Here is a 17,753-nt window from a genome sequence, read left to right as displayed (position 1 = left end):
TTGAAAGGCTGACAGAGATGAAGCCAGAGTTCCATGGCCCTTGACATAGTCCTTTGGGGGATGACCTCTCCTCCAATTAACTACTGAGCTAAATGTGGGCTGCTGGTTGTTCATCTTAAATTAAGAGCACAAAGCTTTGTCCACCTGAGCCCCACGCAGAGGGACTAGTGGCCCCATTGTTTGGGAGACTTTGGTGAGTGCTTTGGTAATGTGGAACAGGAAAGCCCCCAGAAGGAGATGTACTGCTGCACAGTGACTACCAGAGGATGCCAGAAATGACCCTGAAGAGCTTCTGAGCTTGTGGCAGACTGAGCAAATGTATTTGAAGTTCTTGTTATCAAGAAAAGAGCTGTTTAATTAGGGCCTTTTGTAAAGGAGGAGTTTCATAGACTTCTGCCTGAAAGAGGATTCTGTCACAGACGAGCTGTGGAACAGTGGAGAAGGGCAGCTACTTGGAGCAAAGACCGTGGGTTTAGACTGTGGGAGTGGAGAGATAAAGGGCAGTAAGGTCTAGGACAGGGAAATATGCCTCCTTTCTGAAAAGCACGGATTTAAGGCTAAGATTAGAACAAGCTCTGGTAGAAGATAAGACCCTGAAATGTTGGCAGAGTCATTTGGAATCCACCTAAAAGTTCTTGCATAAGGGAGTCCTGCACAGCAATGCATGGAAAGAAAGTCAGATGAATGGCCAAGTCCAAGATGGCGGAAGAAGGAAGGCACACCATAACACATCTCTGTTGAAGACCAACTCTGTTGAAGACCAACTCTGTTGGACATTGTACCAGCTCTGGACTAGTCATGGTCTAATGCATCTCATTGTCTGTAGATTAGTCCTCTTGACACACCAGGTCCAAATATTTTCTCCCAGGGTTCTTTGTTGTGTAGTTTGACAGATGTGTGGATAGTATTCATTTAAATGGTGCCACAGAAAGGTAGGCTGGCAGGCCTGCCCATGCTCTACAGATGTTCCCATGCTCTCCAAGCAGGAGAGTCGGCCTATTATATCTGCCAAGAATTCTAGTGATACCAAATGTTAATATTTTCATGTTTTATTTTTAACTAATTTTTTTTTCTTTTAAGCCTCTTATCTTCTCTTGGCCCTCCCCTGTGGTTGTATGCCTGTCAATATCAGAATATCCACTTTTAGAATTCTAGATTTACTATATAGACAGTAAAATACAAACAAACTTAAACTTCTCATCTAAGTGCTAAATAGGTAAATTTCCTATGTATACACCATCAGCTAGGGTCACATTAAAAGGCTCTAACACCTATTAAAATCACATTAACTTTGAAATGTCAGTTCTGGTAGAGAAAAAGATCATTCAGCATCTAAATGAGCCAAGCCACATTGCAAGGACTTACAGATGACATTATTATCCACAAGACAAAAACCTTAGCCAGACCCCATAAATTCTAATAAAACAGATTTAGCATTACTTATGGCTTTCCTTTGTTTTATGTCATTTCATGTAATTGGAAACATGGAATGGAGGCAACACATCAGACCATGGGTTTTAGGTAACAAAAGGATTTGATTGGCTGTCTTGAATGACTGCTTTACATAAGCAGTCCTAGTCATTATATTGTAGCTAAAGCCCAGCCTCAGTCCATGGCTCTGGTAGTCAGATCATATAGTAGGAGAGAGAAAAAAGTCAACAGATGAAATGAATCTCAAACTAAAGAACTCAAGGCTAAAATTTCTCAGTATAAAAATTTGATCATCTCAGTACCTGCCAGAAAGGATGGCTTTTACTCAGGAGTAACAGAGTGTTGACTTGTAGTTAGGATTCGTGTATAGAGTGAATTGATGCTATTAGGATACAGAACCATTTGTGAAATGTTTTGCCTTAAACTGGCTTCATACCTTTAAGGCAATTCCAAAAGACAGGTCCCAATACCCAACTATGATCAGCACTACCATGTTCTTACCATTGTCAAGATAGCAGACTCATAATCATGTGCTCACACTTTTTTTTTTTTTTTCATTTTAGAGAAAAGAGCCAAAGACAGCCTTACAGCCCTTGAAAGTACTGTTTGCAAAATTGAGTCATAAACTAGAACAGGAGATAGCAGAATTTATCACACATGGTAGGGTAGGAAACAGGTGAGGGTCATCGAACACTTTCTCTGGAAGATGTGGATCAGGTTGATGCCTTTAGGGCCTTTTCTTCAGGGACAGCTGGGAAGATCTTCAGTTATGAAAAAATAAATATGAGCTTCCCAGCATTGGAGACTCAGTATATGAACAGATCATAACCCTCATTTTTATCCCTTACGTTATTTTACTATGGAATTCTTCTTTGTGGAGAAGGGACTCCTTGCTAGGAAGTACTCTGAGGTTATATGAGACAGTCAGTTTCCTGTGTTCACAGTCCTCAACGTAACTGCTGTAGAAACATTCGTAAATGTCACGCAGCTGCTTTGTGGAACAAAATAATCTGTCCCATGTAAACATCCCCAATAGTCTTGTGCCTTTACCCCTCTTAGTAGCAGCTCCGCACTGCTAATGGCTTCCTTTACTAGCTAGCCTCAGTATTTCTTTGTGTGTGTGACGCATCCAGGGTAGAAGCGTTCCGCTTTTCAGTGGCCTCATATTGAGCTAATAGATGAGGTTTATATCTGGGGCTGAGCAGTGGTGCAGAGCTGCTTCTGATACTGCTGTTTCTCTAGTGAAAGTTCAGTGGACTAAAACTAGAGTCCGCCAACACTTAATCAGGACCAGTATCTGAGCCAGTCAAGATAATTAGTTGGCTAAACACAACTGTCATGTCCGGCAGGCTCTTTAGTGTGGAGGGTTCTGACTATGAACCAAGGCCATGCAGCCCACAAGCACATTTCAAATCCTAATGTATTGTCCTGTGTATCCTTTGAGACTCAAGTGAATCGTTATGTCCTATTTTAAGCCTTGCTCAGTTCCTCTATTTTTGTTCCCATATTTTTTTCAGGCCTCTTCTCTGTTGATCACATTTGGCTAACAGTCTTTTTTTTTTCCTTGTAGACTGTGATTTATTTAAAAAGAGATATTATTTTGTGTCTCAGAACTCCAAAAGAGATTGTTTTGTACCACTCCAACAGCAGGTCAAAACTTGGAATAAAGTAGATGAATGACAAATTAGCAAAGACTGAAGCCATACCTAATTCATATTATTCATATGCCTGTTATGATTATAGCAGTCCTCAGATCTGATTGAGTTCGAGGACATAACAGCACTGGTAGGGACTGAGCAGGTAGCTGTATCTGTGTGTAGAGGAGGGGAGGGTCATACCATGTAAGATGAGTTCAGATAAAAAGAACCATTGGGTGGTTTCATCCTAATACAAATGCCATAAAGTGAACTTAGACAAACTTCGACTAGGCCATTCATTCAATGACCTCATGGTATAGTCAAGATACACAGGAAGCAAGAGTATTGAGGTCGTTTTTTGTATGAAAGGACAGACTGCTTTACAGTTTTGCTTAATGAAGTGCAGGGGCACTGTAAAGTGGTGATATTAACTTTGTCCTCTGTAATGTGCTTTATAGGACTGGCTGCACTCTAGGTCTATTTATTCCATTGTGTTTCAGCAAAAAAGTGTATGCTAAAATGTCCTATAGCTTCCCTGTCACTAGGCAATAAGAATTATTGACAGTGTGATCTTAGAAGGCCACTATCATGCATGTAGCCTGTGCTGACAGAACAGCATGATACATGATGGCAGTTCCTTTTAGTTTCTAGTGTGTCTAACACCTTGTTGGTTTTCTCTTTTAGGAAGTCCAGCGCTGTACAGCTGATATGAACATCACTGCAGAACATTCCAATCATCCAGATAACAAGCACAAAAACAGATACATCAACATTTTAGCATGTGAGTAATAAGCTTTAAATAATCTTCAACTATGAGAAAATAAAATCTTCATGCTACATAAAAGCCAAACAGTGAGAGCCAGAATACCAAAAAAGGCTGGTACTTGAAAACTAATATATCACAAGGTATATGCAATGTGGGGCATTTTTTGCCCCTGTGGTCTTTCTTTGAACTGTCAAAACTCAGAGAGATGAATAAAATGACTAAGAGAAACTGTTCTGGGCTTTTGTATTTTCACAGGAGGTGATGTCACATCAGGTCTTGGGAGCTAAAATATGAATGTAATATGACTATCTTGACATTGTTTTTAACCAGTGAGAGGAAAGTCTTTTTAATACAAATTTGGAAAACTGAGTAAAATAAGCCCAACTTTAAAACAGTTTAAAATTATAACTACATGGGTATGTACTTTGAAAAATGGAGGGACCAATTTCATGGCTAACACATACTATAATAAAGATCACATTTCACAGAATAGTTTATCTGAGGACTTTAGATTGGAAGACTTAAAGTTTGAACACTGCTATAAAGATTTTTAATAAAATGTTAATGAGATCATCTATGTGTAACTCGAATCTTAAAGGGTCTTATTAATAAAAATCCTGGGAGCCAGGTATTAGGGTGAATTCTGGAAGATCAGAGAAGCATAACAAGCTACAGCTTCCTCACCTCACCTGGACAACTTCTCATCCAGTTCTGTTTCCACAATTCCTCAGACTGGAAGCTTCTGAGTCTTCATCCAAATGGATCTCAGCTAAATTACTGCTAAAAAGCCTAAAAGCTTAAAAGCCTCTAGTTCCTGGGCCTCACACCTATATACCTTTCTGCTTCCTGCCATCACCTCCTGGGGTTAAAGGCATGTGTCTTTCCCAAGCAAGACATGAGATCTCAAGTCCTGGGATGAAAGGAGTGTGCCACCATGTCTGGTTCTGTTCCCAGTGTAGCCATGAACTCACAGAGATCTGGATGGATCTCTGCCTCCTGAGTGATAGGATTAAAGGTGTGTGCCACCACTGCTTGGCCTCTATGTCTAATCTAGTGGCTGTCTCTGTCCTCTGATCCCCAGATAAGTTTTATTTACTAGAGCACAGATAAAATGTCACCATATCTATGTGCCATTTAAAATGTACAGTTCAGTGGGTATATTCAGGGATGATGTCATAACCACAGTCTAATTTTCTCGTATTTCTAGCAACAAGAAACTCAATGGCTGTTAACTGACCCCCCTCTCCCCTGAAATTAGTTACTACTTTCTACCTCTCAGGATTTGGATTTTCTGGACAGTCCCTGTGGATGGAATCATACATGTGAATCCTCTGTGTCTGGCATCTCCCACTTAGCATCTTTTTAGAGTTCCTCCATATTGTACTATGTATCAGTGAATCCATTCACTTTTAATACTCCATAGCATACATACATGATATTTTGATTATCCATTCACCATTTGATAGATGTTTGGGTTTAATCAACTTGGATCTATTAAGAATAATGCTATTGGAAACATTCACAGACAAGGCTTTCTGTTTTCTACTTTCTTGGGTGCATACTTAGAAGTGGAGTTGCTGGCTTATAGATGAGCCCGTGTTCAACATTTAGGAGAGCTGACAGGCTTCTTCCAAAGTGGCTGTGCTGAGCTCCATTCTCCCCGGCAGTGAAGGAGAGGTTTGGTGGCTCCACATTTTTATAGAAGTATCCTATTTTGTTTTGTGGAGGGAGTCTTCTGAAGGCCTGAGATGAAGCACCGATGCACAGTTTTCTAGTGGTTGCCTGAGTGGTCAGGAGGCTCAGTACGTTTCACGTGCTCCTTGGCCATCTGTGTATCTTCTTTGGGAAAATCTCTTATCTTTCCTTCTTCCACTTTTTCTTAATGATATCCTTTAAAATCTGTCAATTTTCAACTTAACCTGTGTTTTGGTGGTGGTGGTGATGTTCTTAGAAAGGAAGGCCATACCAAGTTTACTCCTGTGTTGTTGTCTTTAAAGTTTTATGGTGTCAGCTGTAATAGGAATCTTAAAAGGTCTTATTAATGAAATCAAATCCAAGGCCAGTTATTGGGGTGAATTCTGGAAGATCAGAGAAGCAGAACAAGCCACAGTTTTCTCACCTTGCTAGTTCCTCAGGTGATCCTGTTTCCTCAGGCTGGAAGCTTCTGAGTCCTCCTCCACATGAATCTCAGCTGAACTGTGTTGCTCCAAAGCCTGAATGCTTAACCAACCAAATGCTTAACTAACTACATGCTTTACTCCTTTACTTCCTGGTCCTCACACCTTATATACCTTTCTCTTTCTGCCCCCACTCCCTGGGATTAAAGGTTGGGTTTCTGGATTAAAGGCGTGGGTCACCGTGCTTAGCTGTTTCTAAAGTGGCCTTGAACTCAGAGATCCGGCTAGCTCTGCCTCCCAAGTGCTGGGATTAAAGGTGTGCACCACCACTGCCCAGCTTCTGTTATGGCTTAGTCTTCCCATTTTCTAGCCACCATTTTTGGCTTTGTTCTAGTGGCTGTCTGTCCTCTGACCCCAGATATGTTTATTTCGGGGAACACACGATATTTCAGGGAACATAATGCCCACCACAGTCAGCATTCCTGTTTAGGTCTTTGATCCATTTTGATGACATTTTTATGTGTTCTGAAGTAGGAGCTAGTCTTCACTCTGTTACATGTGGATATCTACTTGTCCTGTGGCTTAAGATCTGAGGCTGTCTCCCCATCACACTGTAAGGTAATGAGCTGCTTCTGGGTCCTGGATTCCATTTCTGGTGATGTCTGTGGTAGATCTGTTGCCAGAACTGCACTGCCGTAATTATTGGCAGCTTCGTGGCAAAGTTTGAAATTGGAATCTAAGGTTCTCCTGGTCAGGCTGTCTCAGCCCCCTGCATTTTCATAAGAATTTTCGCATCAACTGGATTCCTACTACATGATATGGAGCAAGGATTCCGATGAGGATTGTACTGAACATGAGATGAACTTGGGAACCATTGCCATTTTAGTATTGTCTTGGGGCTGCAAAGGTAGATGTCTTTCCACCTGGGCCTTCTTGTCTCTTTCTACTGTGGTTTACACTGGCATTGCACAAACTTTTGCTTCCTTTGTGAAATGTATTCCTGTTTTATTGTGTTGGGCCTTTTTTTTTTTTTTTTTTTTTTGAGGTTGATTTATTTATATGACTATGGTTGTTTGCATGCATGCGTGGATGAACCATGTGCATGCAGTGCTCACAGAGGCCAGAAGAGGGCATCAGATCCCCTTGGAACTGGAGTCACAGATAGTTGTTAGCCACCTTACAGGTACTAGGGATGGAACCCCAGTCCTCCACAAGAGCAGTAAGTGAGCTGGGAGATGGTGGGGCTCACCTCTAATCCCAGCACACGGGAGGCAGAGGCAGGCGAATCTCTGTAAGTTCAGGACCAGCCTGGGCTACAGTCTGAGTTCCAGGAAAGGTGCCAAAGCTACTTAGAGAAACCCTGTCTCGAAAAACCAAAAAAAAAAAAAAAAAAAAAAAAAAAAAGACCGGTAAGTGCTGTCAACCACTGAGCCATTTCTCTGCCCACCCCGTTTATTTATTTATTTTTTTTTGATGCTTGTTGCAAATGAAAATTTTAGTATAAAGTACAGTCAATTTTTATATATTGATTATATTTTTGTGTAGTCCTGTTAGACCCATTTATTCTAAAAGATTATTTTTGTGAACCTCTTTGGGCTTATATATATTTGATCATATCAATAGAGATAGTTTCATTTGTCCTAATTTCTAAAAGACCAATTTGTTTTGAGTAGGACTATTAATTTCATTTATATGAAGGAGTAAAGAGGAGGTGAAATGGTGCCAAAAAAAAAGTCTTTTCTTTCTCTTCTATTCTCTGCATGGGTCAATTTAACAGTATTTGTTGGTTGACCTAGTCAAGGGTCACCATCCTTTGAATGGGAGCCTTTGTCTGTAGACATAGCCTTTTACCGTATGAGTCAGGCAAGGGCACACATGATGTCACCCTCTACATGCAGCAATCAGAAAGTAGGTGGCAAAATGGGGCAGAAAATCAATGCAGCATTTGTATGATGCATATAGGAATCGTGTTGTTTGTTTAGACAGGGTCCCTTTGTGTAGCCCTGTCTGGCTTAGAACTTGCTGTGTAGACCAGGCTGGTCTCAAACTCACAAGGATCCGCCTGCTTCTGCCTCCTGAGGGCCACCATGCCCAGCTGGAAGTATTTTGCTGGAAGACCATCACCTCTGCTTCACAAGTTCAGAGAGTTGGGTTTTGGGGTTTAGCCAGTCATATTCTGTGCATATTGCCTGTCACATTCATCTGCCCCTTTGTTCATGACTCAGTATAGCAAAGAACACTGAAGAATTGTCACAGAAACCAGTAAGATTAGATCCTGAATGTGCCAGAATCATGGTATAGGGAAAGTTCTTGTTCTTTTCAATCCCTTGGTTCTGGAAAGATGGCTAGAATCCATCCTTACAGAGCAGTGAAACACTCTACACACATTATGAACTTCATAGAAAGTCACTTTATAAAAACATTGTTTCAACTTTTTTTCATATAATATATTTTGATCATATTTTTTTTCTTTCCCAAATATTCCAAACTTCCTTACCCACACAACCTCATGAGTTCCTGTGTTCTTGTTCATGTGTATTCCCCCCTCTCTCTCCCTCCCTCCCTCTCTCTCTCCCTCTCTCCCTCTCTCTCTCTCCCTCTCTCTCTCTCTCCCTCTCTCCCTCTCTGTCTCTTTCTCCCTCTCTCCCTCTCTCTCTCCCTCTCTGTCTCTCTGTCTCTCTCTCTCTCCCCCTCTCTCCCTCTCTCCCTCTCTCTCCCTTTCTCCCTCTCTGTCTCCCTCTCTGTCTCCCCCCCCCCTCTCTCTCTCTCTCACTAGGAAGAGGATGGAGGAATAGATAATCAAAGGCCCTTGAGTTTGCTTTTGAAATAGAAAAATGAAATTTGGGAGTATTGTAAATTTCTAGCAGTTTTATAAGAACTAGTAAAGGCTGTGCTTTGTGCTCCTCTCTGAGATAGCAGCAGCCCTGTGTTGGATGGCATTGAATCTGTACTCAGTATCTGCTCAGCACATTGCCTTGTGTTAAGGATGCAGCCAGTTGTTGCTGTTTTAATTCTCCACTTTGTTTTGTCTTTTATTCTCTGTAGATGATCACAGTAGGGTGAAGTTGAGACCTTTACCAGGGAAAGACTCTAAGCACAGCGACTACATCAATGCAAACTATGTCGATGTGAGTAAGAAAGCTTCTTACGCTTGTTCCAGGAAATTGAGGACATGACAGAGGTGTGGGTGTGTTCTAGCACTACACAGAAATGTCACTAAAAACATGGCCTGCTCCGTGTGGAAGGTACTTGAATTATTAACTGGTCTCTGTAAAACCACTTCCATCTCACTTTGTGCCGTGTTGTCTTTGAAGGGTTACAACAGAGCAAAAGCCTACATTGCCACCCAGGGACCTTTAAAGTCGACATTTGAAGATTTCTGGAGGATGATCTGGGAACAGAATACAGGCATCATCATTATGATTACAAACCTTGTGGAGAAGGGGAGGGTAAGAGACTCTCACTTCACTCTTTGCGCTTTGTGACTGAAAGTGGATTCGGTATCTGCTGTAGGGAAGGCAGCGTCCAGGTGTAAAGAACAGACCTCTCTCCATTGGGATTGCTGTGTTCTCTGAAGGGCTAAGGCATCACAAGTGCAAACTAATACAATAACGTAGGTGTGTTTTAGGGGTTCAGTGAGACAAATGAATGCACCCTCTAGTGTGGAAGTTTTAGAGAAGCTCCTATTTGAGGTGAGAAACAGGCTAATGAGAAGGAGAGTGCACAGGAGTAAGAGAGAGCAGAAACTGTGGAAGTTGGGAAATGTATGTATCAGAAAGATGCTAAGGAAAGCAGAGGCTGACCCCGTTGCCCATCAGGAAGAGTGGATATGCTGCACTTTCAGCTTGTGGAGATGGTGCTGACTGAGGCTCAAATAAAGACTAAGTCTCAGATTCATTGTCTATGGGGTCCAGTTTTGCTGGTGGTGACCTGGTCTTGTAACACAGAGATTCCCAGTCTGGCTTCTCTAAGCCCAGCCCAGATGGTACTTAAAATTATTCTGTATCACATTCTACTTGTATTTTGTACAAGATTCCCTCTTAAGCATGCTCTCTCTGTCTGTCGTCTCTGTCTCTCTGTCTTTCTGTCTCTCTCTCTGTCTCTCTCTCTCTCTCTCTCTCTCTCTCTCTCTCTCTCTCTCTCTCTCTCTCTCTCTCTCTCTCTCTCTCTCTCTCTCTCTCGTGTGTGTGTGTGTGTGTGTGTGTGTGTGTGTGTGTGTGTGTGTGTGTGTGTCTTGATCATAAATATTGGCCATAATGTTAGGCAAACATATCCCAGGTCATAAACCACTTCAGAGGTCACACCAGCCTTTTAGCATTTTGCCCATACCTTTCTTTTTTAGTAATAATAATAATAATAATAATAATAATAATAATAATAATAATATCTGTGTCTTAATACTGTTTGAAAATTCCAACTTTTTCCTTTTTGCAGAGAAAATGTGATCAGTATTGGCCAATGGAGAATAGTGAGGAGTATGGAAACATTATTGTCACACTGAAGAGCACAAAAGTACATGCCTGCTATACTGTTCGTCGTTTTTCAGTCAGAAATACAAAAGTGAAAAAGGTGTGTGCACACTGGGGAGCTGTGTTCAGAACACTGCACAGTGCAGGCGAATCCAAGCCTTCAGGACAGTTCTCCCTTTTCTTTCTTTTTTTTTAGGTAGGATCTCAAAAAAAAAAATGTAGCTCACACTGACCTCACACTGGCTGTGTAGCTGAGATCATTGAGTTAGCCTTCCCATCCTCACTTCCTGAGTGCTGGACACAGGCTTGTACTAGCATACCAGGTTTATACGGCGCTAGGAAGCCAACCCAGGGCTCTGTCCTTAACTCTGCAGCCCTCCACCTCTTTCTGCCTGATGTCTGTGTATCATGTGAAAGGTATTGGCAAAGCACACGAGAGCTGCTAGGTGCTCTGGCTGGCTCCTTTCACCTCGTAGACCAGGCTTGGAATTTGTTGTCTGAGGTGGAGGACCCCGCAGGTCCAGTTGCACCTGGTTGCTGGCTTTGCTTTTTGCAGGTTCCTGTCGGCCTCAATGCAGTGTTTACCAAAGACTAGGCCAAGGACTTCTAGTCCTGCAACTGTAACTACTTAAAACTCATGTTCTGCTGTTGAGTAAGAACAGAAAGTGCTGCCACATTTGTCCCCTCTTAGAAATGGGCAGTGAACACAAGGGACCACAGTGTTTAAGTTCATGTTTTGTCATGGGACTTTACCATAGCATCTTTTTCTACAAACTAGTAGTATTCTGAGAATCATGGTGTGGAAATGCTGCTTTCAAGTTATCTGTTTTTTCCGCCCTCAAATCCCGTCACAACAGGAGTCACCACAGCAATATTTTGGAATCTAAATAGCAGCTCAGTGCGAAAGCACAGTTGTGACAGTCTTGTGTCTGACACTTGTCTGAAGCAGTGCTGTTTGATCTTCATGGGCATCTCAGAGATGTAGTCAAGTGGTGTGGGTTGCTTGCCTTAGAAGAATCCACATTCACTCAGCTCTGAAGCTCACCCAGAGCCCAGGACGAGCAGTCCTTCCTGGGTGTGCTCATGTTCAGCACCGGCTGTGCTGTTTTCAGTCAGAAGCACTATGTGTTCCTTACTGTTCAGCTTCTGGGTGGTCCGAGCCCATCGACGATCACTGTAGAATTCAGAGAGCCCCTAGGCATCCTTCAAGCTTGTAAGCAGGCCGTTTCCCTTCTTTGAAGACCCTCAGTGAGAGAAAGCAGTAGGAACTCAGGGTGTTCCGTGCTTGACCAATGCAGAGCAAGTCATCTACTTGGGTGAGTGAGATTGTAAAAAGTTTGCTCTGAAGTGGAAACCACTGTGTCCAAGTCGCTTGTGAGAGTGACAGAGAAACGAGGCTTGGCCGGAGCTCGAGAGCCACAGGTTCCTTTACACTTCCAGTTTTCCCTGGATTCTTGGAGAATGTGTGGCAGGAAGGTCCCCTGTGCTCAGACTGAGCGGTGGAGAAGAAACAGAAATGGCAGATGAAAATGAAGCACGCCCTTGGGTAGCAGCAAGTCAGGAAAAGCAGGCTTCGTGGGAGAGTTCAAGGCTCTTTGGATTATTCTAGTCCAAAGCCTGGGGTTGTTAAAGGTTCATTCTTGGGACCATTTTAATCTTCTTTTCTGAGAGAGGTGGATGTTGCCATGTGGTCACCTGAAAGCTGGTCACAAACAGGAAATAATTTATCCCCAGAGCTTAGGGATTGAGACCAAAGGTCATGTTTCCTGACAGCTTTGTACTATTCTTGGCATTCAAGATTCCTTTTATACTTCTCTGCAGGGCCAGAAGGGAAACCCCAAGGGTCGTCAGAACGAGAGAACAGTGATCCAGTATCACTACACACAGTGGCCTGACATGGGAGTTCCTGAATACACTCTCCCTGTCCTGACCTTTGTGCGGAGGTCATCAGCAGCCCGGATACCAGACATGGGCCCGGTGCTGGTGCACTGCAGGTAGGGTAGTGTGCGGAGGGAATGAAGCCGGGGTTTGAGGGATTTGAGGGGTTTGAGCTCTGTGAACTCGGCCTGTGCTCAAACAACAGAGAGGGTTCCTGTGGCCAATGTCCTCTCTGAGCACTGGGGTGAGTAAGCTTGGTGCAGTTATGAATAACTGGACTTCAGTCACATGAAAACATCATCTAAAAAAAAAGTAAAAAAGAAGAAATCTGTAGCTTTGAGGAAAAAAACTCTGACTAAATATCCAGTTTTTATGAGACGATCTTGGTAAGATCCTACTACTGTAGGGAAATTGTGGGCTCAGCCTAAGAAAATTGGAACATGCCTGAGAGAGTTCCATAGCAGAGATTCTAACCTTTCTCTAAATAGATTTTCTGAGGGAACCCTCTAAATAATATTTATGACATGTATAAAATGGTTCTTTTAATTTCTAACTTGTATGTGCTACATAAACTACCTCTTACAGAAACTCTTTAAAAAGTTCATATTTTCTCTGAACAAAAACTCTAGAAAAAAAATCACATTTCCTGTGAACAAACTAAGAGGACCTCAGATGGTTGTGTAAGTGTCTTTACTGTGTGTCTCACTTCCGAGAGCACTCATGACCCCCCTACATTACTACTCAGTTCCAGTTTCTGCAGGTAATGATGCACAGCTGCACAGCATTGTCTAACCGTTTCTGTGGGGGTAATTCTTATAATATGCTTTAACAAAACAGGACATGTACAGAAGCTGAGATACAGCCCATGTTTAAAGTCTTGTGAGAACTCTACCTTTTTGCTAATCCATTTTTGCAACTACCAGTGGAAATAAGTCTGCCCGACTGCCTGTATTGTGCTCAATGAGGAGCCTCCTGGAAGCGTGCTGCCAAAATAAGCTTGCCATTCAATACTGCAGCTGTCAGATCTTAGATATCTTCTAAAATAGGAATTAAGAAAATAACTACAAGAAGCCAAATCTTCTAGGCATAGCACTCTCCTTTACTAAAAGGAAAATGCCCTATCATAGAAATTTCTACTGCTAACATTAGTTGGCTTCTTAGTTGCACGAAGCAGAGGCAGGCTGAGAGAGTTGTACAGAAAAGGGATTTTAGTCAAAGCAAAGTTTCCAGAGTCAAAAAGAGAACCACAGAACCAAGTGTGAGGTGGAGCTCCCTGCCCAGGCCTCAGCTGACCGATTCCGGTGTGACAATGGCTGCTGCAAGGTGCCTCCAGTGCCATTCCTTGGTTTGAGCTGCAGGGAAAGCCGAGAAGATGGCAGCTGTGTCTCCTTCATCACCCTAGAGTACAAAGGCATTCTGTGCTCTTCATCAAGACTAGGTGGTGGGAAGTGTTCAGGTGCTATATGTATGACGAGCCTATGTCACTTCTAGTGGGCTATCTGGAAAATGGGCTATTTCTTAGGTTGTGAGCTTGTCCCCCCTTTTTTTTGGTCAATGGCTAAAAGTACTAGCTGAGTGCTGCCTTCTCTTCCAGCGCTGGTGTGGGCAGGACAGGCACCTACATCGTAATGGACAGCATGCTGCAGCAGATAAGAGACAAAAGCACAGTCAATGTCCTGGGGTTCCTCAAGCATATCAGGACACAGCGCAACTACCTCGTCCAGACTGAGGTGAGGAGTGGCTGTTGGGACAGCCCAGCAGGTTAAAGCAAGGAGAAAGAGTCGTTCCCTTAGAACTTGAAGAAATATATGGGCTTGTACTTGAGATTCCTGAGGATAATTCTCTTTCTGGACCACAGCTTTCTATTACTGTCTTAATGTCTAGACACTCAGGAATCCGTTACATACCAAATCATGCTGCAGATCACAGGGAGTTAAGCATGCTCTCTGGCAAACACATGGGAAGAGTTGGTTCTTAAGTCCTCCATTGAACATGTGTTTGTAGCTCTGGGTTATTACCAAACCACCTTCTCTAGACATGGTGGAGAAATACAGAGCTAAACTCAACATAGGCCTCTGTTCCAAAGTAATTATAACAGATCAGCAAGTGAATATTGGGGTCACTATCTAGGTACAAATGCTTGAGAAATGCACCATAGGTCCTTGTTTAGAGCAGTGTTGATGAAAGTCAACTTTATGAATGGGTAGCTATCTCCTTAGTGACCGCTACACATGGAACCTTTCAGGAGCAGTACATTTTCATTCACGATGCCTTGTTGGAAGCCATTCTTGGAAAGGAGACTGAAGTATCTTCTAGTCAGCTGCACAGCTATGTTAACAGCATCCTCATTCCGGGGGTAGGAGGAAAGACGCGGCTGGAAAAGCAGTTCAAGGTAAGGCTCTGGACAGTGTCTTTATTAGAAAATGCCCTAACTTGGGGTCATGTCTTCTTTATATTCATGGAGATGCTGAAATGATTGCTGTAATGTGAAGGGAAGTTTTGATCAAGTAGATGTGGCATAGTGCTCCATTTTCTTTGGAGCCGTTGATGACTTAACTGGATGTAGACACCATCCTCTAGCCCATTGACTAGTCAGTCAGTTTTTGAGCCCCCAAAATACTGGGGGCTTTTTCCCTCAGAAATATTCAGTATACTTTCATTGAGGATGGTTATTTGATCCAGGAGTAGTAGCATGTGCCTGTAATCCCAGCACTCAGGCTGAGGCAGAAGAATCACAAGTTCAAGATCAGCCTGTGCTTTAGAGTGAGAACTTATCAGAAAGACAAAGGTGGGGTGGGGAGTGACTATGTACATATTGTGATCAAAATGCACTTCTTTGAAAAATTGATACAGAAGGCAATTGGGAAACTAAAAAAAAAAAAAAAAAAAAAAAAAAGTTTCTAAGTAGTAGAGATAAGCTTAACATACTTTAATGGAACAGGAAGGCTAGTGGTAGTTAGGACTTGGGAGTAATTGGAGGCAAAGACTACTGCAGTCATTAACTGTCACTTCCAGACACTGCCTTCCCAGTGACTGAGCACTTCCCTTTTTCTTAGCTCCTCATGTGTGCACATCATTCTGCATGTAATCTCCTCACTCCATATCACAATGGAAAGCTAATTGCAGTTAAAGTTTTCATGGAAAAACTTGCCCTAGACTCTGAAATTCTCATTGGAATCTCAGCTGAAGAAACGAGACATTCAGACAAATTATAACAACTGCTATGAAATGAAAAACAAATTAATTTTACTGAGTTCAATCATAGCACCAATTTCAAATTTCCAGTTCTCCTCTAAACAGCCTAACTATTGTAAAATCACTTGAGGTAATTAGATGGCAGTGTATTGCTTTGAAAGTGAAAAATGGGTTATCACAAAATAGTACATACCAATTTTTTTTTAATTTCCTTTGTTTTACATTTCTGATATATTTGAAGATTTCAGAGTTTAGGGAAAGTTTGAATGTGAAAACAAAAAGTGAACAAATGCACCTCATTTTGTCCATAAATGAAAAACTATTTACATGTAGGCCAAAAATAGAATCAGAGAATAATAAGAGCATCTCTACATTAAAAATCTAAAATCAAAAATGCTTCAGAATCTAAAGTTTTCTGATCACCTACACGATGTTATAAAGAGAATTTCCATACCACGAAGTCACTGTTTCATGCACAAAAGATATATAAAGTTACCATCACACTGTGATTTCTGTCCCCAAGATATCTCTTTATATGTGTTAAAGATACACAGATGACATACAGACAGACAGATAGGCTGCTCCCAGGCATTACCTCTTGATCTGTGTTTCTTTATGTATACTTTTCAAAGAACTAACTGAACAACCGGCCTTTTTAAAACTTGGAAAGAAGCCAGCAACTGGCTCTTTTAAGGCACCAGCCATTTGCAGAAACTCAAAAATGAAAATACCCTCTAAGGCACAGGACAGTGGCAAGAAAGCACCTGGAGAGATTATTCTCCAGCATTTCATGCAGATCGAATCCCTGCTGTCATTTCAGCTGACCACACTGTGTACTGTACACACAGCACTGACATTTTCTTCCATGGTGTAGTCACTGGAGAGTTGTCTATACTTACGCAGGTCACACTGATTAAACACACAAATAAGGGGATTTGTTGTGAAGAAGACAAGATTCGACAGCACTGGGAGAGTATTAAGAGGGCCACAGGGGTGAAAGTGACCAAAATGTATTATAGACATGTATGAAACTGTCAAAGACTAGAAAAGCATGAAAACAACACAAGAAGCAGCTGGTTCAGCCTAGCCACATAAACAAGCAGAGTAATACTACTGGGCTGTAGATAAATAGCCTGCCGTCAACAGAAATGTGCAGACTCAGTCCAGACTTCAAGAGGTATGCTTAGATCTTAATTAAATTAGTATTGCAATATAGATTTGACTCTTACATGCTATTGAAGAATTATACGAAATTCCCAATAGCAGTGACATACACAGAAAACTCCACAGTTCAGTAGATACCTCATGCACAGTACCTTCAGTCCAGACTCTGAGGTCCTTAGCACAAGTCAAGGACACAGCCAAGCCACCAAGAGAAGGGCCACGAGTAAAACATGAGTGTTCTTTTGGGGGTACAAAAGTATTTTTATTGCTTAATAGTCTGGCTGGTGATTGACATTCTTGCAGCGTTTCAAGCAGGCACCAATGATTGTACCTTCGAATAATGCCCCAAATGCTGCTCATTTTCAGCTGATCACACAGTGCAATGCAAAGTATGTGGAATGCTTCAGTGCCCAGAAGGAGTGTAACAAGGAGAAGAACAGGAACTCCTCTGTTGTACCGGGTGAGACATTAACATAGTGGTTCAGTAGATGAACATTTTTAAGCTAGATTTTATGTATTGTGTAAGGACACCACAGTTATCCATAGAGACATGGTAGAGTCTCTTCAGTGAAAACAACTTGAGGCAGATAGAAGCAGGGGGTTTGGACATCAGCAAGTTACTTGACCTATCTGACATGAAACCTGGTTTTGATTTCCCTCAAATTGCAACTATATTTCAACTTGAAAAATGATGATAAAGCTACTATACCTGTGGCATTAAGACTTTGGGTCTTAGATTAATCTGGACCAATTAGATTATTTAGAACTGTATTATTAAATGAACTATTGAGATCTAGGCCCTATTGGTTTGTAGTGACCTTTGTATACATAACTGAGGACACAGCAGAGAACATTTTGTATACCCTATAAACACAGGCATTTGTTGATCATTGGACATCTCTATTGAAAAGGGTTACTGCTCTCCACACCCTTTGTGGAGAGAAGCACACTAGGGGGTTGGAGGAGAAGAAACAAGTACAGTACATTGGTTAAACTATAGAAATGTAATAAACCAGGGTCAGGTTATCTGCAACACGTTTCCACGTTTATACTCTAATAGGCTATGAAAGCCTTTCCTACAGTTCCATTTTTATGC

General features: G+C 41.9%; 1 protein-coding gene across 2 annotated transcripts in view; it reads left to right on the top strand.

Annotated features, from left to right (window-relative positions):
- Ptprg (protein tyrosine phosphatase receptor type G) overlaps nt 1-17,753 on the top strand; it is a 697,305-nt gene that overhangs the window by 663,062 nt on the left and 16,490 nt on the right. For both annotated transcript variants that reach the window (XM_036200071.1, XM_036200070.1), the window contains 8 exons: nt 3,753-3,849; nt 8,997-9,079; nt 9,266-9,400; nt 10,386-10,520; nt 12,242-12,414; nt 13,893-14,028; nt 14,544-14,690; nt 17,024-17,117. In XM_036200071.1, the coding sequence (XP_036055964.1) occupies nt 3,753-3,849; nt 8,997-9,079; nt 9,266-9,400; nt 10,386-10,520; nt 12,242-12,414; nt 13,893-14,028; nt 14,544-14,690; nt 17,024-17,117 (1,000 nt within the window). The remainder of the gene's footprint in view (nt 1-3,752; nt 3,850-8,996; nt 9,080-9,265; nt 9,401-10,385; nt 10,521-12,241; nt 12,415-13,892; nt 14,029-14,543; nt 14,691-17,023; nt 17,118-17,753) is intronic.

Source organism: Onychomys torridus, chromosome 9 (genome assembly GCF_903995425.1).
Source record: "Onychomys torridus chromosome 9, mOncTor1.1, whole genome shotgun sequence".
Taxonomy (NCBI): Eukaryota; Metazoa; Chordata; class Mammalia; order Rodentia; family Cricetidae; genus Onychomys; species Onychomys torridus.
The sequence above is the reverse complement of the archived record's forward strand: the minus strand, read 5'-3'. Positions and strand labels throughout refer to the sequence as shown.